Source organism: Podarcis muralis, chromosome 17, assembly GCF_964188315.1.
Source record: "Podarcis muralis chromosome 17, rPodMur119.hap1.1, whole genome shotgun sequence".
NCBI lineage: Eukaryota > Metazoa > Chordata > Lepidosauria > Squamata > Lacertidae > Podarcis > Podarcis muralis.
In genome coordinates, this window is record NC_135671.1 from 728,464 (window position 1) to 751,738 (window position 23,275).

A 23,275-nucleotide genomic window follows, 5' to 3' on the forward strand; every position below is an offset into this window, starting at 1 on the left:
GACCTCCTGAGTCAGTTTATCTTCAGGCTTCCATACATTAGGTACAGCAGAGGTTTTTTGTTTTGTTTTTTGAGAGAAAACCTTTGAGAGAAAAAATTCTTATAGCCTTATAGATTATTTCAGATATTCTGCCCTAAATCACAGTCTCTTCTGAAAACTATAGATGTTTACTAGGTGGGTAGCTCAGTTGGTAGAACATGAGACTTAAATTCGGGGTTGCGAGTTTGAGCCCCCTGTTGGGGAAAAGATTCCTTTGTTGCAGTGGGTTGGACTAGATGACCCTTGTGATCCCTTCCAACTCTACAGTTCTGTAGGCATAGAAGAGGAAGGATGAAAAGGCAGCACTGAATTCCCTCTCCACAGAGGCCCGCTTGGCACCCACATTGCATAGTTTTCTTTACATGCTGAAGACACACCTCTTTGCCTTTGATACACTAGATATGTATTTTATGACCCACCCTAGTCTGTTGATTGAAATCTCTTTTAGTTTTTCCTAAATTACTATATTTATAAATAGGTGCAACCTCATGCTGAAGGGAGGGTAAGAAACCAAATCATAATAATAACAAGAACAACCAATGAAAGCAGGGTTGCCATAGTTCAAAGAGTGAAAATCCAGACAGAAAATTTGTTGAGCTTTCTCTATCTTTTTTTGGAGGAAAATTGCAAAGAAATTGGACGTTTCTGAGGAAAATCGGCAAAAAATACACTGCCAACTTGGGTTGCCATACATCCAGATTTTCCCAGACATTTCGCCTATTTCTGTCTGGCCACTGCTGTATTCCAGATATGTCCAGGACATTCCGGATGTTTGCCAACCCTAAATGAGAGTAGAGGGAAGTTCTCTCCAGGTAGTTTTTACAATTCTGTCTTCTGGTCTAGCTTGGTCATTCTGTTCACAGTTTGTCCTTTTGCTCTTAGTGTTAAGACTCGTGCTGTGAGGATGCCTCCTGGTTACCAAGCGGTCCTTGTTATTCAGTTGGTGTGCGCTGATGGCGACTCTCCCCAACAGATAACCAGCCTAGCAGCAAACTCAGCATACGGCTTGTAAGTTGAAATATACTCAGAGTCCTGTAGTGATTTCATGCTCTTTATTGCAGCTTGTAAAACAGTGATTTGATTGCCCCCAAACCTCAGGCTTTTATATACATTATTTACACAATGCGTCCCGTCTGATTGGCTGATTCTGCTTCCCTCCTGAAGCCTGATTGGTCTTTTCCTGCAGGCCAATCAGTTGTTGCATTCTAGGATCCTACCAGCCTAATAGGCTGATTAACTTCCTCCTGGAGCCTGATTGGTCTTCTCCTGCAAGCCAATCAGTTGTTGCATTCTAGGATCTTACTTGCCTATTGTTCTAGGATCCAAGCTTAGTACATAACATAAGTTAACCCAATATATTTTAATTTTCTTCAGGAGATCATGTTTCTGCCAGTGTTGCTTGCACTACTTTGCACTGCAGCGTGTCCTTTGGTGCTAAAGAGCTTGTTTTTCCGGGGGGGGGGGGGAGCAGCAGGAGAATGGCAAAACTGCTCAGACACATGCCTTCTGGGCACACGGCAAGCATAAGTGTTTCTGAGTCCTAACTATCTACAGAAATATCCTTGGTTTGGTTACTAACTGAGTGGTGCCTGCTGCTGTTCTTCCAACAATCAAGCCCCATTGCTCCCAGAGAGTGTGTGGTTTGTGTGGTGGCAAGAAGACCCGCATGTTAGCCACAGCAGGCTGTAAGTGGCCAGATGACTTCCTCTGGAGTGTTATAAAAGGAGAATATTTTTCTTTAAAAAATCTATCAGAGGCAGCACTAGAGCACCCTAAAGCAGGCTAAAGTCGACATGATTTGATCTGGGTCATGAACTGCCTGGATTAAATCAGCTGAGTCCACTTTGGAAGCCGAGATCTGTGGAATTTTCACCCCTAAGGACAATGCAGCCTCGTGAGGTGGGAGAGATGAGCTTCTCTTGTGCTGGAGCTTCCAGTGCATTCAGGACGTCCAAGGATGGTTCTGAGAACAATCCCATCTCCCATTCTGCAGCTCCATGGCCTCAGTCCCCTGAGCTGGGAAACTGGAATCCAGGCTCATGACAAGCTGTGGATTGTATGTATGAAGTGCATCATCAGGGTGAACAGACATGTTTCAGCGTCAATTGGATGAGAGTTGGAGTGGTATTTCCACATCGCAAGAAGCATTTGGTTGGGGATGGGTGTAAATGGAATGAAGAGTCATGCATAACCCAACTTCTTCCTTTAACTGTGGCTGGATCATTGCTTGAAGCAGATAATACCAAAGCACAGTGTCCTTGAAGAATGTTTCTTTCCACAGAGTTGCCTTTGGAAACTGCAATGGTTTGGCTGTTGTGGATTTTATGCAGAAGACCACACTGCTGAGCATGGGGAGTCTTGAGCTCTATGGGTCAAGTGATCCTTATCAACGCCAGCCTCGTTCTCCGCGCAGAAGCAAGCAGTTTACTGCAGGTAGGAAGAACTTGGACAGCATTTTTTCTTGTTGCCTGCAGTTTTTGGAATGGGTTAAAAATGCATGTGTGCTAGTTGAGAGAAAGCTCATAACGACATGAAAAGCACCGGACAGACTGCTTGTCATGTACTGATATTATTATTATTATTATTATTATTATTATTACTATTATTTTATTTTACCCACCCTTCACCCTTAGGTTGTGTAGTGGGTTACAACAATCTAAAACATGACATGAATATTATTATTTTTTAAAGAACACCTTCTCCTGGGCTGCCACACCCCACCCAAGTTTCTGAGGGCAGTGGAGCTGTGAAGAAGGCCCTCTCTGCCAATCTTAACACCTGAGACGATCTGTAAAGAAGGATGCAGCCTAAGCCATTTAGAGCTTTAAATGTTAACATGAGCATCTTAAATTGGACCCAGAAACAAAATGGCAACCAGTGCAGCTGGTTTTAAAGCAGGGGCTACACGAGATATAAATAAAATCCCAGCTAGTAATCGGCTTAGTCATGCTGGCCACATGACCCGGAAGCTGTCTGCGGACAAACGCCGGCTCCCTCGGCCAATAAAACAAGATGAGCGCTGCAACCCCAGAGTTGGTCATGACTGGACCTAATGGTCAGGGGTCCCTTTACCTTTACCTAGTAATCTGGCCACTGTGTTCTGAACCAATTGACATTTCTGGGTGATCTTGAAGGATGACCAAGATGATAAAAGGTCTGAAAATCAAGACTTACGAAGAACAGTTGAGGGTATTTTTAGCTTGGAGAAGATCAGGCTGAGAGAAGATAGCCATCTTCAAATACCTAAAGGGCTGTCTTGTAGAAGATGGAGCAAGCTTGTTTTCTCTGGAGGGTAGGATCCGAGCCAATGGATTCAAGTTACAAGAAAGGAGATTCTGACTAAACATCAGGAAGAACTTTCTGGTGGTAAGAGGTGTTCAACAGTGGAACTGACTTCCTCAAAAGCTGGTGGACTCTTCTTCATTCAAGTTTATTAAGCTGAGGTTGGGTGGCAGTCTGTCATAGATGCTTTAGTTGAGACTCCCTCATTGCAAGGGTTTGAACTAGCTCACCCTCAGGGTCCCTTCCAACTCTACAATTCTATGATTAAGAAGTTCAGAACAGACAACTTTCATGCTAAGCTATGCTGTGCGCTTGGTTAGCATTTTGATTCCTCCCCTTGTTAAATCCTTCAGAAAGCTAAGAAGTGTTTAATTTGCATTCTGCCTATATTATCTTTTAAAACATTAGTTGAGGCAAATGAAACAAACTCTGAACATCTAATCATCGGTACCTAAGTGCAGCAGTATGAAGATCACAAATTTCAGATATAGCATCACACTATGTAGAGTTTTCTGAAGCTGTGCATAGAGCTTACTCTTTTGAATCAGGTGTTTGTTTACTTGTGTTTTATCTTGTTTGAAATCCACTCTTCAGCAAAGCTTACAGGATAGTTGCTGACAGGGAGAGAATATTGTATTTTGGATGCTTTGAAAAATGAAAATTAATTTGTTTTAGACAACTACATAATAAATATTTCTTTCAAGGTAGGACTCAAGCTATGATTTGGTTGAAAGCCTCCACTGCTTGTAGTCTAGCAGCAAGGTTTTTAAATAGTTATACTGCTGAATAGGACAAACACAAGGGACCCAACAGCTTCGCAGGTAAACACATACCCATTGGTGGATGGGATGAGGCAGAAGTAGGCGGCCCATCAGCATACATACTCATGCAGCCAAAACACATCCATACATTATTTTGCACAAACATGTGGAGAGTATGGAGATAAGTCAACATCCCCAATTTTTTGTTATGTTCAACAGAGTGTTCATTCTTATGCACATTTTCCCCTAATATATTCAGTTTTGTAAATCTTGTTTGGTTGGAGAATTGGGTTACAAATTATGGAGAAGTGTGAATTTTGAAGGATGGTGGTGTTTTGGTTCTCATATTGTTCGGGAAAGTGGGTTTGATTCATCTTCGAATGTAACTGAATTTAACTGCTCCCCCATCTTTGTCTTGTGCTCCAAGAGGACTATCCACATACTTTAGGAGTTGCCTAATGACTAAAGCACATCCTTTCTGTTTTTCCATTGGTCAGTAAGCATTTTCTCACTGACCTAATTGGGAGCAGATTGGTTTTTCAATTGGTAGGAAGTTCAGAGGACACCTTAAGTCTGTTCTCCAAATACTATTTCTCTTCATAAATATGCTATAAGCTAAGAACAAACACACATGATGATGGCAATCCATGTTTAAATCTTCCTGTCACCTATTTGAACCTTAAAAGCAGCTGGGGGTGGAGCAGAATCTGGATTTGTCTCCTGAAGCTGAGGAAGGAGAGGTTTAATCCCCACTCCCCAAGTCATTTCCTTGCTGGAAATTGCTCACTTGAAATAAGCCACGGTGCAGCAATTATTTTCTGTCTTCCTCCTCCTACCCTCCCACAAAGGCTAGTGACAGCTTCAGGGGCTCATTTCCATTGGGAAAATGGTGTGGCACAAAGGGTTTAACCCTGCACAAGTATCACAACCCTGGTGCAAATCCATGACTGCTTACAAAGCTAGCAAGAAAGCTGAGTGATCAGTTATGGATATTGTGCGTCATGCTTGGTCCTCAGGATCAGTTTTCAGTGGCACAAGGATGCAAACTTGGCATAACAGACAGGTGGGCTGACCAAGGTGCAAAGGAGAATCCAAGAATAAATGAAACAACCTTTAATCTCCCAGGTGAAGTCAGATGTAGTAGTTTTGCTTGTTTGTTTCTTTTTGGCACTTACATCCTACATAGTCAGCAAACTCCACTGGACAGTTTCTACTACATCCTACCTGGTGAAACTTTAGAGCAGCAATTGAGCTACTGGGAAAAAAGGATGAAATGAATTTTGGAACAGCAAAACTCTCTAAGCCTTTCAGAAATGGCTTTTTTTAAAAAAAACATTACATACTTGCACTCTCTTTTACTGGCTCTCCAGTATCCATCCCACATTTTTCAGTTCTTAAATTAATTTATTTGGTGTGTCTTCTGACTCCGAGGGGCCTGTGAAGACAGGTGTGAAGGCTCCTTCCCCTGGGCTTATGTAGATGCTCTTATCATTTCCTTTCACTTTGGACTGTTTTTCCCCCACTCTTTCCTCTGCCTGCTGCTGCTGCTGCTGATATTCTGGCATGTTCCCAAGACAACTTTTGCATGCGTGGCCTGTCTAACTTTTATCCTGATTTAACGAAACGGATCCGTACTTCTTATCAGAGTAAGTTCTCCAAAGAATAGGACAAGTGCTTTGTCAGGTGTCGGTGTCTGACTGACTCAGATGTGTTTCCATCCAACATGCATGCCATTTCCTCCTTTTTGGAGGACGCGTGAAACATGCCTTGTTATACAGTGGTACCTTGGTTCTCAAACTTAATCCGTTCTGGAAGTCTGTTCCAAAACCAAGGTGCGCTTTCCCATAGAAAGTAATGCAAAATGGATTAATCCATTCCAGACTTTTAAAAACAACCCCTAAAACAGCAAATTAACATGAATTTTACTATTTAACAAGACCATTGATCCATAAAATGAAAGCAATAAAGGATGTACTTCAGTCACACAATCGATCAATCAGTAGCTGAACTGGGTTCCACACAGTCACAAAAACGCAAAATAAATAGCAAAAACAGACAGACCTCAGCGTAACACTCAAAACCGAAATGTAACACTCAAATCGGAAGCGTAACACTCAAAACAGAGCACGTTCGGTTTCTTTAAAAAGTTCTCAAACCGGAACACTTACTTCTGGGTTTGTAGTGTTTGGGTTCCAAGTTGTATGAGTACCAAGGCGTTTGAGAACCAAGGTCCCACTGTAGTAGTTTTTGTAACTGTACCATCTCTAGATCTGATGATGATTCTAGTTGAAATGGTGATGAAATTTAGCAGAAATGGTTTTAATTCTCATTCATTTATTTACTTCATGAAATTTGCACATTTGGTTGCAAAAAAACCCACCTCATAGTGCTTCACCCAAAGAAAATTGCTAGAAGAGCAATGGATTTTCTATTGAGGTTTTCGTGGATGGTGACAAAAGCTGTGGAGACTGGGCACTTGCGAGAGCCTGCGTAGACTGCCTCTTTAGGCTGGGCATTTGCAAGTGTCCTTTGTGTGTTGCTGCATAAAGTGTGGAACCATTTTCAATATTTCTGTAATATGCATGTGTGTGTGAACATATGTCTCAGAAACCCTGGCTCAACGAGGGTTGCAAGACATACGTAAATGGATGTTTAAATATGTGTGCATGTTTGTCGCCCCCCCCACCCCCGCTCTGTTTTTCTTTCCCTTCTTCCAAATTAGTGGCAAACCCTAGTTTGCTGTTGCATGTAAATGGGGTAACCTGCCACAGTACAGAACACACAGCAATCAAATTCGTTTCTGCATGAAGTACGAATCTGTCTTCAGTACTTTTGGCAACTGAAGAGAAGCATAATGCTCTTTGTGCGTTAAAATCTGTGTTTATATATTTAAAAAAATGATATGCATTTGAACGGAAGTTGAGAGGTTAGTACTTTGCGCAGATGTACCACATTTTGGGCACATGTACCACCTTCTTCTTCAAATCAATACAAAGAGAAGCTGCGCTTGTACAGCACTGTTTGCAAGCCATTGTGTCAATATCACATCCTCTCTCATCAGGACAAAGTTGTCACCGTAGGAGCATTTTTCTGGCTAATGGGGGGCTTTTGGGGGATGGGGAAGGACTGCAGCATGGCAGGAAATTGTTGAATGTTCCTTCGCTGTGCACTGCAGTCCCAGTGAAAATTGGGGAGTCCCGCATACATACTATTAAAAAAACCCACACACCTTGGCATTCACTTAAGAGCACTCTTTCACCACACCAGCCTTGCTGCCATCTTGTACCCCCTCCCCCCGTCTTCATCCTGACAGGCAGCAACAATGGGTGGCTGGAGGTCAGGTGAGCCCCTGCTGTCTTGTGACTGGTGTCTTGTCTAGCTCGTCTCTTGACTCGTCGGAATGGATTAGTTTGAACGTGAATTCTCGGTTGTAGCCTTCTGCATGAGATCAAATCTCTCGGGGCTTGCCAGAAATTCTTGAAACTTTAAATATATACACTCAAAAGCCATTTCTTCTAATGAAAGTATTAATCTGTAGAAATATTGTACTAGAGTTATTTAGGGATATTTAGTTTTTGCTTCTAAAATTATTCTCTCTGCATATCTTACGTGGAAGCATACATCCTTGCTGAAAGATATGAGAGGCACTTTACTTTTATATTTACTTTAGAGATCCCTTTTTGTTAGCACTGTTTTAGTTTATGTTTTATTGATATGGAATTCATCAAAAACATGAATCAAATCATTTTTTTTTAAAAGAATAGTATCAGGTATCCAAACTAGGATATATATAAAAAAGAATTGCTACACACTGAGGAAGATCCTAGCATAATTGTCACAGTGTCTACTAGTAATTGCAGGCATGCTTACATTCTTTGAAATGACTATTTTGGTGTTTCTGTTGAAATTTATACAGTGTTTCTGTATGGTAATAGCTGTTTGTTTAAATATTCCCCCCATGGGTGAAATTAATTACTATTGTTAGTAGTTACCGTAAGTGGTGGTTCAATGCCAACAAAAGTAACTAATCTCCTTTTGTAGGAGCGTCCTTTCAGAAGGTAGCTGCAATTACCACTCAGCTACATGAAAAGCAGTTTAACTTAGTTGTTTAGCTCTGACATAATGTTCATGTTTACTCAGAAGTCTGTTGCACGTGTTTAGTGGGCCTTACTCGGTCGTAAGGATGCTTAGGATTTTAACCTAACTACTGATTATGATGATAGTGCTGATAGCTCCTTTATAACAGCTTCTGTAAAATTATATGCAGAAAATAAGTTACTATTGAAAGTAACTTCTTCATGAAATGGCTGTAGAAATCTCTACTTTTCCTTAGCTGCCAAAATCAGGGGAGAGCTGGCTTACAGACTGGGTACCTCCAGGCTGGTGGCATGGGGCTCTTGTCCAAGAGTCAAATCCTATAGCTCCTGCTCTTGTCTTTTAACCACATTTATTTAGGACTGATCTCTCTATCCCATATCAAAAGACTCGAGGGTTTCGTTTAAGAGTATCAAATGTAACTGTAAAAATAGTCTTTCTGCCCTTATTACCAGGGATCCATAGGACAGGAGCACACCGCCAAGAATTAATGGTCTTGTTAACTTTAATGGACTGTGTGTTTTGCCCGTGACTCAAATATTCCAAAAGTGGCTCAAGTTATTCCCTTCTCTCCAATGGCTATCTGGTGAATTGCTGGCTGGCTTCATGCCCACTCTCCTTATATTTAATTTTGTACACCTGCAGCTAATTAATTTTGCCTGATGCCTAATCCCATGACAGGGATCATATCGGTAACAAATGGTGGAGATGAATAAGGGTAATAGCTTCTGGAGAAAAGAGCACATCATTTAGTCATTTAATTTATGGGACTCCTCACTGAATAATTTATCTAGCCATCGTGTAAATAAATAACATTTAGGAATGCATGAATCCCATAGCCTTCGTTTTCAACAGTTAGGAGATTTTGAAAGTTCCTAAGAAGCATGGTTAAAAGAGAGAGGATGTGCAGAGTTAGTAACCACGTCTAGTTTTCAAACAGCTAAAATTAGCAATAAAGACTTAAATGTCTGAGGGGATTGAAACAGAGCTTAATTTGTACTAGGCACAGCTGCAGAATTCCTCTCCTTTCATTATACCAAGAGGAAATAGGAAATTGAAGAATAGGAAATTGAAGATTTTCCCCCAGGTATGTGCAGATTCCTTTTAATACACCAGTTCCCACATACCAGGGAAGGTGGAATGCAGGCTTTACGATTTAGTTCACAGAATTAGAAGGTGTCTGAACTTCTATTTCAACTGTTTGCAGATGGCAATGGTTCATGGCATTACGGATTCTCGCCAAGAGAGGTGCAGTCCATGTATCCCTTCAAACTCTATCATTATGCAACCAATCCTCAGGTTCTCAGACAGCTAACCTCTCTAGGGGGCTGTAGCAGAAAAATGCAGTTTTGTTGTCTGAGCAATCAATTTGCCTTGCTTGCTGGAAACGTTTTGCTAGATCGTGACTTTCAGAGTCATGAAGTCCGTGCTGCTGAGTGGAGTGAAAGGTGTTTGGAAGCATGGATCACCATCACCTCTAGGTGATGCTTTTGGACTTATTGTGGCATTTTCCTCATGAGATCAGGGGAAGTGATGGGTGACATGTAGAGAATGCCTTCTTGAAGTCTGTAAAGTGCCCAGCTGACATTCACGGGAATGTCGGATTTGACATGAATGATGTGCTGTGAGAAGTAAGGCTGCATTTTCAGAAACTGAGAGCTTTGCTTTCATGAGAGTTTAACTCCATCCACTTTCATCCACATCTCAAACATCTAGAAAGCCATTTCAATTTTGGATAGCTCAGTTGGATAGAGTGTGGTGCTAATAACACCAAGGTGTCACAGGAAGTGTTAGAAACCAAGATATGAAAGCCAGGAGCTAAATGGCACCTTAAACCTAGGTTATGGGCGCAACAACAGAATGTCTAGGTGCACTTTTTTTATATAACAAGAATACAAAGCTGAAAATGAATGAGCTGCAGCTAAAATATTATGTTCACTTTTCACATGGTCTAGTGCTTCCCCTGCCCACCCCCATAATATTCTTAGGAGGGTCTCTTCTCCGGTCTTCAGAGAGTAGCTGGAAGTAGGGAGGCAGGAAAAGGTCCTCCTTTCCTTCCACTCTGCAGTTTTAATCCGAAATCTTGCACCCAGAGCTCGGAAACCGGGCGTTTCAATGAAATTCCCTGTCGCAACATGCGCCTGGAACAACGCTGGTCAAAGGTCTGATCCCTGTATGGGGCAGCTGCATATTTCTGCACTGCAGGGGGGTGGACTAGAAGATCCTCAGGATCCCTTCCAACTCAACAATTCCATGATATCTAATTTGTAACCCATGCCCAAGCAACTTGGTCCAGCTGCAGCCAGGTTATTTGTTTCAGTGTAGTATTAGCAAGCTGACTGTGAGGAAGCACAGGTTTAATCTGACCAGAATAAGGAGGTGTGTTTTATTTCTTCACCAGTTCTAAACTGTGTAACAGCACGAGGACTGAAATTACTGGTTCATAGAATAGGATAAGCAGTGTCAGTGTGATATTCTATGTGGTCTTTCCTTTCGTTTGCAGTGGTCAGTGAACTGTGTGTTAATGTTTCACAGCTTCATCAAGTGGCATAACTGAGTATATTGGGATTTCAGGATCTGGCAAGGAATCCTTGGGATGAAAAAGCTTCTGTAATGGCAGTTTAGGGATGTAGTGAGCATCTATTTCCCACCAAATATGGAAATCAAATGGACACATCAACCAGTTATGCCTCTTGGATACATACATGATTATGTAGAGTTTAATATTGGCTCCATGTGGCTTGATTTTTTTATTTCATATTGGAGTGTGTAAAGCATGTGGCCAGGTCTCTATTATATTTGTATGCTTTTGGGGGGGGGGGGCGGGATATGTGAACCAATCCCTTTGATATATATTTTTTTCACCATGCCACCCCACTAAAAATGTTCCTTGTTGAACAAGGTATTTGTGGGCAAAAAACCCTGTTTCCAAGCTTCTTCCCACCCTTACTGTCCCTGGATAATTGATTATATCATATTTTCATTGCGTTTCCCCCCAGGTCTTACTGAGCTATCAGATGGTCCAGTGTCACTGGAGCTGGAGAGATGCAAGTCTCCCACAACCTCAGGTAAATGTGCTCTGGTATGTCAGCAGTTTGTGATGGTCACTCTGTTTCTCGCTTGTGAGATGTAGCACATCTCCACTGTTGAAATATTATATATTATGTTCACTGGGAAATATATTTGTAATAGGAATAGCAATATTATTATAGCTACAATATGATTTTATACACACAGAGAGAGAATCCTGCAAACTACAAGGTGCTTTGGAAAGGTATGAAATAACTTGCTCAATCATGTTTATTTTATTTTTCAGGTTATTTTATATTCGCTTATATTTATTTGTTTTATTTAATCCCAAATTTGTGCCCAAAGTGACTCACAGCATAGAGGATTAACAGCAACTAATATAACAATTAAAAAATCTGTAATGACTTCTTATTTTATTTTTTAATGTCACTGCAGATCACATAAACGGACACTGTACAAGTCCAACTTCCCAAAGCTGCAGCTCTGGAAAAAGGATGTCTAGTGCGGATGTTTCAAAAATAAACCGCCGTGGTTCTGGAAAGCCTCCATTTAGGAAAGTGCAATCTGCTGCTTGCATGGAGATTTCTTTGCCAGTCACAACAGAAGGTCAGTAGGCATATGCATTTGGGAGCTGCAGTTTTCACCTTTTTAAAATTTAGAATTGGATCTATGTGGTATTTCACTTCACTTTTTGTGGCAGTAGCATTTATACTGCTGTCTGTCGATAATTATTAAATGGGTAATTCTTCAGAGGTATGTGCATGTGTGACATCACACAAAGGTGGCCAATGAACGTGGAGGCTCCATAACGTGACAAGTAAAAAAGAAAAACTCTGGGAGGGCTTTGAAAGCACAAACTGGGGTTGGTGAATGCATTGAAAGACCCCTGGCAACTATGAGTCGTTTTTGTATTTTAATGTGGTTTTTAAGGGGTTATTATTCTTAGATATTTAAAGAATTTGGCACACAAGCTTAGCCTTCTAGAGTTTCTAATAAGCACTCTCTCTTTTGGGATTATTGTAAGTAATCGGTTTGTGAGATTATGAAGACAAACAGGCTTGGATGTCTTTTCTGGAACACTGCTGTTTTATATGCTCAGTAAAGACCACCTGTAGCTTAGATGCGTAGGCTTAGAACGTAACTAACTAACTAACTAACTAACTAACTAACTAACTATCTAACTACCCTTCATCTGAAGATCTCAGGGCAGTCCACAGCGTAAAAATGCAGAATAAAACCACAAAATACATAATAAAAACAAGAACAAAACAAACCAAGAATCCCCCTGATGCATTTAAAAAGACACCAACTGTTAATCAGCCAAAAGCCTGGCTGAAGAGGAACATTTTCACCTGGTGCCTAAAGATGTATAACGAAGGTGCCAGGTGAGCCTCCTCGGGGAAAGCATTCCACAAATGGGGCCACTGCAGAAAAGACCCCGTTCTCGTGTTGCCTCCTTCAAATGCATCTCCAATTACACAGTCTCAGGTAGCAGCTTTGATACCTTGGAGAGCTGCTGCTAAACGGTGAAGGCAGTAATAGACCAGATGGACCCCGTGGCCTCTTCTCGGTAGAAGGTGTGTTCATTTGTGTTCCTCTCTTTCGGCAGAAACCAGAGAGAACTCCATCAGCCATTCTCGAAGCTCCAGCGTCTCCAGTATAGACAAAGAATCTAAAGAAGCAATTACAGCATTGTATTTCACAGAGTCGTTTTCACGGAAAAATGACACCACCGTGTCTCCTTGCCTTTGGGTTGGTACAGGCCTCGGTATGGTCTTGACGTTATCCCTTAACCTGCCCACTGCGGATGAACTGAGGCAGACAGAGCCTGTCGTCGTTTCTCCAAGCGGTAAGAAATCTTGATCTCCTGGCTTTCTTGGAAATATGTAAAAATAGGCCACTAAGCACAATAACTTGTTAAACTCAGGATTTGTCTCCCTTTGGTGCTGTGGAGGGGCAATGTGGTCAGAAATCTTACGATTTAGGCTTAGTTCTCACGGAAGTGCTAACCCTACCTCTGAGCTGTACCAAATCCTTACTTCCTGACATGGTAGTTTTCTGTGTCCAAGGAGTTGTTTTGTGGAGAGAAGGATTATTGTTACACCCCGCCTTGCAGCCCGAAGTGGTACAGCCCATGCAAATCAGTGAGGAGCAAGCTCTCTTATAAAGCAAATGTTACTTCAGATTATTTTTGTTTATTATAAACTAGACTTTAAACTTCTTCTGCCTTGCGGGATATCTTCAGGAGAAGAAAATGCTAGGTGAAGGAGGTAAAGGAGATCCCTGACCATGAGTCCAGTCATGACCGACTCTGGGGTTGCGGCACTCATCTCGCTTTATCGGCCGAGGGAGCCGGCGTACAGCTTGCGGGTCATGTGGCCAGCATGTCTAAGCCGCTTCAGGCGAACCAGAGCAGCGCACGGAAACGCCGTTTACCTTCCCGCCAGAGCGGTACCTATTGATCTACTTGCACTTTGACGTGCTTTCAAACTGCTAGGTTGGCAGGAGCAAGGACCGAGCAACGGGAGCTCACCCCGTCGTGGGGATTCGAACCACCAGCCTTCTGATCGGCAAGTCCTAGGCTCTGTGGTTTAACCCACAGTGCCAAGGCTAACCCTGCACAAATCTGGAGGGGAGTTCCTAAGACAGTTGGATGGTGTCTTGTACGCCTCCTTCCGTCAACTCCTGCAGCCAAGCTGGTGCCGAATTTATTGCTGTGCTTTCCTTTGGAACACATCAGTGAGGTCAAGTGGGGGGTCTTGTCATCTGGGCAGCGCAGGTCCTCCATATACACTGCCCAGCCTTGTGCCCCAGAAAGGTCACTTGGGTGCTTACAAATGCAGCGGTTTGACTTCACCCCTGGAGGCACACTCTATTGTCTCTTGAGACAGATGGATGCCAACAGCAACAGATTAACTATTACTTCCTTTGCCCGACCAGAGATGAATGGTTGATGAAGATGATGGGCTACGCCAAAATGGCAAAAATGACTGGGAAAATCAGGAACCAGGAAGATAAGAAACTTTAATAAGGAATGGGGGGAGGGATACAATTTACTTTGTAAACAACTAAAAACTTTGGCAGGATTTGAGTAACGCTTGCAGTGATTAAAAACTAAGGAGAAAATGGATTCTCTTAAGAATATAGAGAAAATATATGATGCAGTAGAAAAAGTTTGATCATGGCGGGGTGGATTCAGGGAATCCTAAATGCTGATGATTATGATTAATGTTTGAATTCAAGTGTAAAATTGAAGAAAAAAGGTTTAAAAACAAATAAAACTATTAATTCCTTTGGAAGTAGCAACTGCAGTAACCAGCTCCATCTTCTGACTATTACTAGCTGCGAGTTTGCTGATTGGCTATTTTTGGCTACAGCGCTATTTTTTCTAGAAAAATAGGTGCCAGAATTCTCCATGAACACCTCCCTTGTCCCTTACAATTGCAATGGCGCTCACCGGAGAGGTGCCAGAACTGAGTGCCAGTAAGTTCCAACTGAAAGAAACCCCTGGCTTTTTCTTACAACATTAAGAATAGCTTCCAATTTTTGGAAGGAAAAAAGACTCTCGCTTTGTCATATTTGGAGGTAGCGGGAGCTAAATTCCTATTTTGCTCGTTCCAGGAAACATGACGCCAAGACTGTGCTCCTCCCTTCCGCTCCAGTTGCACATGAGAAGTTAATGGCATGGGGGGAACTATTCAGATAATTCAAAGAGGTGATAGGAGATTTTCTGACCAGCATAATCTCTTGAGTGCTGCCAGCAGGTTGGCATGTGACTTCCCAGAGTTGACTCCCTCAGGTTTTAGAGATTTATAAACCAGCATGGCTCTTCTAAAGTCTAATCATTTGTCAATGTCACGAGGCAGCAGAAGAGGAAGATGCAAATATACTCAAGAAATGACTGTATAAAGTTGGTTCATGTGTGTTGGCAGCTTTATAGCAAATTTGGGGAAGTTAATCAATCAATTTGAATTATGTTTCCTAGGGACCGTTCTGTCACTGAAGGGAGCAGTGTTAACGTTTGGTTGCTTGAGCTGCTCAGGGACCCTAATACACCCACCCTATGAAACATGGAGAGATCCCAACAGCACCGACGAAAGCGAAAGAACAAGAAAAAGAAAACTCGTCATGCATTCTCCGTGTTCATCCCAGGACATGGGAGACCACCAGTTTGCTGTTGTCTGCTCAGAGAAACAAGCCAAAGTTTTTTCACTGCCTTCCCAGATCTGCCTCTATGTTCACAATATCACAGACACCTCCTTTCTCTTGCGAGCGGATGTGGTGACCATGTGTAACAATGCTTGCTTGGCATGCTTCTCTGCCCATGGGCATATCATGATACTGAGGTATTTAAAATTATTAAGTGAATATTATGAGCTATTCCCTATCGAAGGGAAGGGGAAGATGGCAAGCACAGTTAGGGGTGATGTGTATTTGCTTATCAAAGGAACCTCTGAAACAGGATTCCAAGGAAAATCCTAATCCTTCTCCTATTCCACATATATGAATATGGATAACACTCTGTAGATATATATATATTAAGTTTCTTTGTTTATTCAAGTTAACAACCTCTCAGGATGTTTCTGGGGGGAATTTACTGCTGACATGTCTGGTCTGGTCTGGTGTGTTGCAAACCCCTGGAATGGGGAAATGGTCTGGGCAATTAGACAGGATTGCATCCAAGCACTCTCTCCCATTCCTCTTGGTTCTTTACCAATTTGAGGGCAGTAGGAAGATGGCTGAAATGCAAGCGATGGAAGATATGAAGCAAGTCCAATAACACAGCGATTAGAGAGAGCTCACTTTCAGGCCTACCTTGTGACACTGATAGTGATGAAAAAGTCTTTCTTCTTTGCTTTTGTTTTAGCTTGTTGGCCTGCAGAAGTCTTCCAAATGCTTTTGAAGGACTACAATTCTGGCCTACAATTTTGAGTCGGTGATACACTTGGTAGTCTACTAACACCCAGTTTACTAAACACTTTGGTGATAAAATCACTGGCATCTGCTCCAACTCGGATGATGCCTCTTTAGAGTAGAATCAAAAGGGCTCATTGCAAGGGCAGTATCTAGTCATGCTGTGATGGATGCTTCTCAGCTTCTTTGTCTCACTTGCTTGGTCAGCTACCATTCGCATGCTCAACATTGTGGCCTGTCAGAATTGCCAATTAAGGGAACACTGTGATTTGTTTGTTTGTTTATATTTATACACTCCATCGATTCTACAAAAACATCAAAGCAGTTTACAAAAATATAATAGAAAAAATTACAACCATAATTTAAAACATACAGAAGTTTAAAATATTAAAACAGATTGAAATGACCTCAATTTTGTAAGCTTCTGGGTAGACTTTTCTAAATAAGATTTTTTTTTTTGCAGTAGTTCCACTCATTCCTAGAGGAGCAGTGCTGGAAGTCACTGTTGTTCTAACCCAGGTTCTGTCTTACCTTCCATTCTATTTAAAACATGCCTTTTAATATCTTAGTAGAACTTCTGAGAAAGATAATCTAGAGGTTTGGGGGGAAGTGTCATCGTGTTGCTGATATGCACCTGTACCTCACATTCCCATCCTCTAATCTCAGGGTAGGGGCAGAAGTAATAACAATAACAATAACAATTTATTATTCATCTGGCTAGGTTTCCCCAGCCACTCTGGGCGGCTCCCAGCAGAATATTAATAGTATTTTGGAGGCAGTTAGATAATTTGCACAGGTAGCAGCTTTGCTGGATATGCTTTATGCAAAATGTTTATCATAAGATGAAATTTAACCTGGAGCTACTGTAGCACCTGAATGAACCTGACCATTGGTTGATTTACAACCTAATCCTATACAGGAGCAAGTGGCACTGTGTTCAGTGGGACTTGTTGTTATTTAGTCTGTCTTCCACTGCCTCCCGCAGTTTGGTCAAACTCGCGTTTGTAGCTTCAAGAACACTATCCAACCATCTCGTCCTCTGTCGTCCCCTTCTCCTTGTGCCCTCCATCTTTCCCAACATCAGGGTCTTTTCCAGGGAGTCTTCTCTTCTCATGAGGTGGCCAAAGTACTGGAGCCTCAGCTTCACGTTCTGTCCTTCCAGTGAGCACTCAGGGCTTATTTCCTTAAGAATGGACAGGTTTGGTCTTCTTGCAGTCCATGGGACTCTCCAGAGTCTCCTCCAGCACCATAATTCAAAAGCATCCATTCTTCAGCGATCAGCCTTCTTGATGGTCCAGCTCTCACTTCCATACATCACTACTGGGGAAACCATAGCTTTTACTATACGGACCTTTGTTGGCAAGGTGATGTCTCTGCTTTTTGAGATGCTATCTAGGCCTGTCATTGTCCTTCTCCCACGGAGCAGGCGTCTTTTAATTTCGTGGCTGCTGTCACCATCTGCAGTGATCATGGAGCCCAAGAAAGTAAAATCTCTCACTGCCTCCATCAAATACGCATAGGATTACAGCTGCTTTGATGGCAAAGTTGAGAATCTGGACTGCGGGGAATACTGTATTTTCTATTCCAATGTATAACGTCTGCTTGTTTCTTTCCAGTTTACCCAGCCTCCGCCCATTGCTAGATGTTCATTATTTGCCCGTAACAGACATGAGGATTGCACGGACCTTTCGTTTTACCAACGAAGGACAAGCGTTGTATCTTAGTTCTCCCACAGAAGTCCAGAGATTGAACTACAGTCAGGAGATGTTTGACAATCTGCAGGTGAGTCTGGAAACCTCGTCAAACGCTGTGATTGGAAGTGTCAGGAAATGGGCCAAGAAAGAAATGAGAGGAGGGGAAGACATCCCATTCTGTTCCAGAGTGTAGTATGGTGAAAGTACCTGCCTTCTGGTCTGTTGTTTTGCCTAAAATGGATTTGTTTTTGCCCAGGACATGCTTGGGGAGTTGTTCATTCCGGTGGAAACTCCGGAGGCTCAGTACAGAGGCTTTCTGAAGGGGCTGTTTGGTGGAACCGGAGGCACACTCGACAGAGAAGAGCTCTGTAAGTGATCTCCCCCCTCTCACTCGCATCAAATACAAAACGGAGAAAAAAGCCAAAGAGAGCTAATAGCGAAGGAGGCATTTGCCTGCAGAATGGAAGAACATGAAATTGGCAGCCATGCCGACACACCTTTTTGGATGTGCTGCTGTCCCGGGCAACAAAATGGGAAAGATTATTCAAATAGATAATTTGGGTGATAGAGTGGTCCCTTGGTACTTGAATTGGCTCCCGAATGCCACAAACCTGGAAGTAAGTGTTCCAGTTTGCAAACGTTTTTCGGAAGCCGAACGTGGCTTCCGCTTGAGTGCAGGAAGCTCCTGCAGCAAATCAGATGTTGCGCCTTGGTTTCTGAATGGTTTCGGGAGTCGAACAGACTCCCAGAACGGATTAAGTTTGAGAACCAAGGTGCCACTGTACTGTGTTTGACACCACTAATTTAAAACAGACCTTTCACAAGTTGGTGTGTGTTAGTGTGCCAGGGTTCTGCATAGATAGGAAGGGGAAATAGCATCCCTTGTCACTGTTCACAAGTTGATCTAACAGGTAAGACTTTCTCCAAAGATTCTTGCTACCTTTCTCTTGTGTGAAATTTTTCCCCTAAGTGTGGGGAGAAGGGAAGTGAGCCTCTGGGGAGACAGAGCTGTGTCCCTCCTCCTTCTCCAACTCCCAACTCTCAACTGACTTTCACACAACTCTCCCTCTAACCCTAACTCCTCCTATCAGTTTCCACTGGCCAATCACATCACACTCATTTTAACCCTTTCCTTATGACCCACCTAGGAGGCAAACGCCACAATAACTGATTAATAAAATGGAATAATTATCCCTTCAGAAGATGGAGCTGCTTTTGCATGACGGGCCCAGGCTGTGGAACTGTCAGTACAGCATTTCAGCAAGAGGGCATGAAATAACATGTTGGCTGTATTGAATAGATATGTGGAAGGGAAATCTTCTCCCCCCCCGTGGCGATCACACATGGTCCCCGGACGTTTGACGGTCTATTGATCCCTGTGCCACCACTGTGATTGCTTCCCCTCTGCCACCAACCTGTTTCTCTCGGGTACACACAGAGTCCAGACAGTTGTTAACATTAAACCAAATAAATGAGTTTATTTTATAAGCCTTAACAAGTTTCAGATCATTTTTCTTGTCAGTTTCTTAATCTTAGTTTCCTTACCGGCCTGGACCTTCCTATTTACCTCTAACTGATTATCCCAACTGCCTATCTGACTCCTCTCAACAGATTCTCTCACTCCCTCACATCAAACTATCCCAACCCACAGACGTATCCTCACTCTCCCTTCTCTAACACCCGACTGACTCCCCAACAACTCCAGCGCTAACTCTAACTCCTCCCCTTGGGTTCCCACTGGCCAATCACTTCACTCATTTAACCCTTTCCTTATGACCCGGCATGATGTCACTAACGCCACCCCACCCCCCCTTTTTTTTTTACAAAATAGCATCAACAAAGGGGGGGAAATATAGTATAGAAAGAAAACCCTCTGATTCCGTTCGGAATTCTCTTTGTAGTTGGCGAGGCTACGGCAGGAAAAGCATCTCGCAGTCTTGCTCAGCACATCCCCGGATCGGGTGGCGTCGAAGGGGTGAAAGGAGCCGCGGGCAGCGCCATCGGAGAGCTGGCTCGGGCGCGCATTGCTCTGGATGAGAGGGGGCAGAAACTGGGGGAACTGGATGAAAGGACGGCGAGAATGATGGCCAGTGCGGAAGCTTTCTCCAAACATGCACATGAGGTGAGTGGTGGTCCTCGAATGAGGCGTCAGGTTGCATTTCTTGGCGCAGACATTATGGATCTGATGTGCAGAGATCTTTCCTGTTCTGATTAATTCAAGAGGGTTCTGGAAGCTTCTCTGTGTGAAAGAAACTTCATGATGTTTGGGTTATTCCTTCCGAGAAGCTGAGTAAAGGTAAAGGTACCCCTGCCCATACGGGCCAGTCTTGACAGACTCTAGGGTTGTGCGCCCATCTCACTCTATAGGCCGGGAGCCAGCGCTGTCCGGAGACACTTCCGGGTCACGTGGCCAGCGTGACAAGCTGCATCTGGCGAGCCAGCGCAGCACACGGAAACGCCGTTTACCTTCCCGCTGGTAAGCGGTCCCTATTTATCTACTTGCACCCGGGGGTGCTTTCGAACTGCTAGGTTGGCAGGCGCTGGGACCGAACGATGGGAGCGCACCCCACCGTGGGGATTCGAACCGCCGACCATGCGATCGGCAAGCCCTAGGCGCTGAGGCTTTTAACCACAGCGCCACCCGCGTCCCTTGAGAAGCTGAGTACAGCTGGCTTAAACTGGTTCTCTTATCTCTTTTTGTCAATATTGTGCTGACTATAAAAGTAGGGCCAGAAGGAGCCTGGGTTTCTCTGTCTCTTTTCCTTCTGGTGTGGTGTTCCGTGCACAGTATGCTTAGTGTTAAGGTTTAGATTTCTTATACGCTATTGTAAGTTTAAGTTACTGTATTTTTCACTCCATAAGACGCACTTTTTCCCTCCTAAAAAGCAAGGGGAAATGTGTGCGCGTCTTATGGAGCGAATGCAGGTGAGAGGCAGGCAGGAAAAGCCCCCAAGAGCCGCACACATGCTCCGCGCAGCTCTTGCGGGTTTTCCCCAGGAGGGAGACGGGCCTGACTGGTCACATCAGTCCCTTCTCCCTCTTCGTTGTAAAGCGCGCAAAAGCTGTGCGCTCTTTAAAGGGTGCGCGGCTTCTGCGGGAGGTAGGGGGATTCCCCTGCCTCGTAGAAAAGCCCGCAGGAGCCGTGCGCTCTTTAAAGGGTGTGCGGCTCTTGCGGGCTTTTGTGGGAGGTGTGGGAAGGGATAGAGGGCAGCCCCTCAGTCGCTTCCCCCACCTCCCGGAAAAGCCCCCAAGAGCTGCACTCCCTTTCACGAGCCGCGTGGAGCATGTGTGCGGCTCTTGGGGGCTTTTCTCTCTCCTGGTGAAAAGCCTGCAAGCGCTGCACACATGCTCCACGCGGCTCGTGAAAGGGAGTGCTGAGCAGAGCCTGGGGTGCATACAGGCTCTGTTCAGCGCTCCCTTTAAAGAATATTTTTTTCCCTTGCATTCCCCTTCTAAAATCTAGGTGCGTCTAATGGTCCGGTGCGTCTTATGGAGCGAAAAAGACAGTGAGTCTGCTGCAACTGGATTTCTTATGGACAGTGCCAATCCTCATTGTATTGGATTTGTGACCATTAGGCTCATTTGCCTTCAGGAGCTGTAAAGCTCTGCTGGGTGAAATATTAATTGCCTCTGGCCTATTTTTGGGGAATCCTGAAATGTGTTTAAGTTTTTTCTCTGCTAACGATACATTGGAATCTGCTCTGGATCAATACTGAGGAGAATTTGATGACACGAGACTTCTCATCTAGGCATCAGTGGGGTAGATGGAGCCAAGTCACTTGGCTTGCCTCAATTCATTTTCAGCTACCGAATGTTAACACCACTTGTGGGCGGAAGAGGTGTAAAAAGGTAAAGGGACCCCTGACCATGAGGTCCAGTCGCGGACGCCTCTGGGGTTGCGGCGCTCATCTCGCTTTATTGGCCAAGGGAGCCGGCGTACAGCTTCCAGCATGACTAAGCCGCTTCTGGTGAACCAGAGCAGCGCACAGAAACGCCGTTTACCTTGCCGCCGGAGCGATACCTACCGTATTTTTTGCCCCATAGGACGCACCTAGTTTTTTGGGGGGGAAATAAGGGGGGGGAATTATTTTCCCCCCTGGGGCGGGGGGTGCCCGAGCTTCCTCTGACCCCGGCCCCCAGAACAGGCTGCTATCCGCAAGCCTAGGGACCCCGGCGGGAAGTCGCGCTGGTCTCCCCAGGCTTGCGGATATCTGTCCCCCGAGCTTGTGGGGCTGGCGGTGGGGAGAAGCGCGCTTCTCCCAGCGCCAGCCTCCAAACCAGGTCAGGGAACAGCGGGATGGCAGCGCTGCACCTCCCTGCTGTCCCCCAGCTTGTGGGGCTGCCCGATATCTGCACGAAGCCCGGGGCGCGCTATGCAGTGCGCCCCAGGCTTCGGGATGCAGGCTGCTATCCGCAAGCCTTGGGAGCCCGGCGGGAACTCCCGACCCCTCTCGCTCTCCAGGCTTCAGCAAAAGCCTGCATTCGCCCCATAGGAAGCACACACATTTCCCCTTCAGGGGAAAAAGTGCGTCCTATAGGGCGAAAAATACAGTATTTATCTACTTGCACTTTGACGTGCTTTCGAACTGCTAGGTTGGCAGGAGCTGGGACCAAGCAATGGGAGCTCACCCTGTTACCCCGTCGCGGGGATTCGAACCGCGACCTTCTGATCGGCAAGTCCTAGGCTCTGTGGTTTAACCCACAGCGCCACCCGTGTCCCCAGAAGAGGTGTCCTCTGCTACAAAATATTGGGAATCAGTGTTGAACTGTGACTTCTTCATTTGTGTCTCTCGAATAATATTGCTTTTTCACTCCTGTAGGTAATGTTGAAATACAAGGACAAAAAATGGTACCAGTTTTGACTTTTAACCATGAAGAAGCAAGACTTCTGTGAACTGAGAACAGGAGTCAAAGGACCTTGAGGCCTTATTCTAAAAATCCAGTCACTGGGCAGAAGCAGCTCTTTGGAATCCCTTTCACACTAGAGGATCACGCGAGAACTTTTTGAGGGACCCACAAGTGGTGGGTCTTTGTAATCAAGTCTACACTGAGTCTCTTCCTCCCACCAGAACAATCATCTTTAACAGGTAATGATTTCACTGGAATTAGGTTTGAACTGTGGGGAGGCCTGTGGATAGTTGAAAATGTCCTGTACAAAATAGATTGTTAATGCATTTAAACTTAAAACTTTGCATGACTAATTGACTTCTCATACAACAAAAGGCGCAAAAGCAAAGCATGCTGTGATTGAGGAAAAGGGATTTCCTTCTAAGTTCCACAAACGAAATAAGCAGCAACACTTTCTTTTTAAAGCAAAGAAGTCAGTACATCTCAAGCATGTTGCTCTCGACAGACAATGCTCTGCATTCCTCTCATTTGACATTCCTTTTCTGTAGACAATCTTAGTTTGAAAACACTTGTGCATTTCATTAGTAGAAAAATAAAGTAAGATTAAACTTC

At 44.0% G+C, this 23,275-nt stretch overlaps 1 protein-coding gene across 5 annotated transcripts in view; it reads left to right on the plus strand.

Moving 5' to 3' along the window:
- STXBP5L (syntaxin binding protein 5L) overlaps nucleotides 1–23,275 on the plus strand; it is a 66,209-nt gene extending 42,934 nt beyond the window's left edge. For 2 of the 5 annotated variants that reach the window (XM_028711474.2, XM_028711479.2), the window contains exons 17-26: nucleotides 922–1,047; nucleotides 2,321–2,472; nucleotides 5,657–5,728; nucleotides 11,177–11,245; nucleotides 11,643–11,813; nucleotides 12,817–13,056; nucleotides 15,193–15,553; nucleotides 17,738–17,903; nucleotides 18,072–18,183; nucleotides 19,717–20,129. In XM_028711474.2, the coding sequence (XP_028567307.2) occupies nucleotides 922–1,047; nucleotides 2,321–2,472; nucleotides 5,657–5,728; nucleotides 11,177–11,245; nucleotides 11,643–11,813; nucleotides 12,817–13,056; nucleotides 15,193–15,553; nucleotides 17,738–17,903; nucleotides 18,072–18,183; nucleotides 19,717–20,030 (1,783 nt within the window). In that variant the 3' untranslated portion in view covers nucleotides 20,031–20,129. Of the gene's footprint in view, nucleotides 1–921; nucleotides 1,048–2,320; nucleotides 2,473–5,656; nucleotides 5,729–11,176; nucleotides 11,246–11,642; nucleotides 11,814–12,816; nucleotides 13,057–15,192; nucleotides 15,554–17,737; nucleotides 17,904–18,071; nucleotides 18,184–19,716; nucleotides 20,130–22,635 lie in introns of those variants that run through there. The other 3 variants (XM_028711475.2, XM_028711477.2, XM_028711476.2) reach the window with 3 other exon arrangements.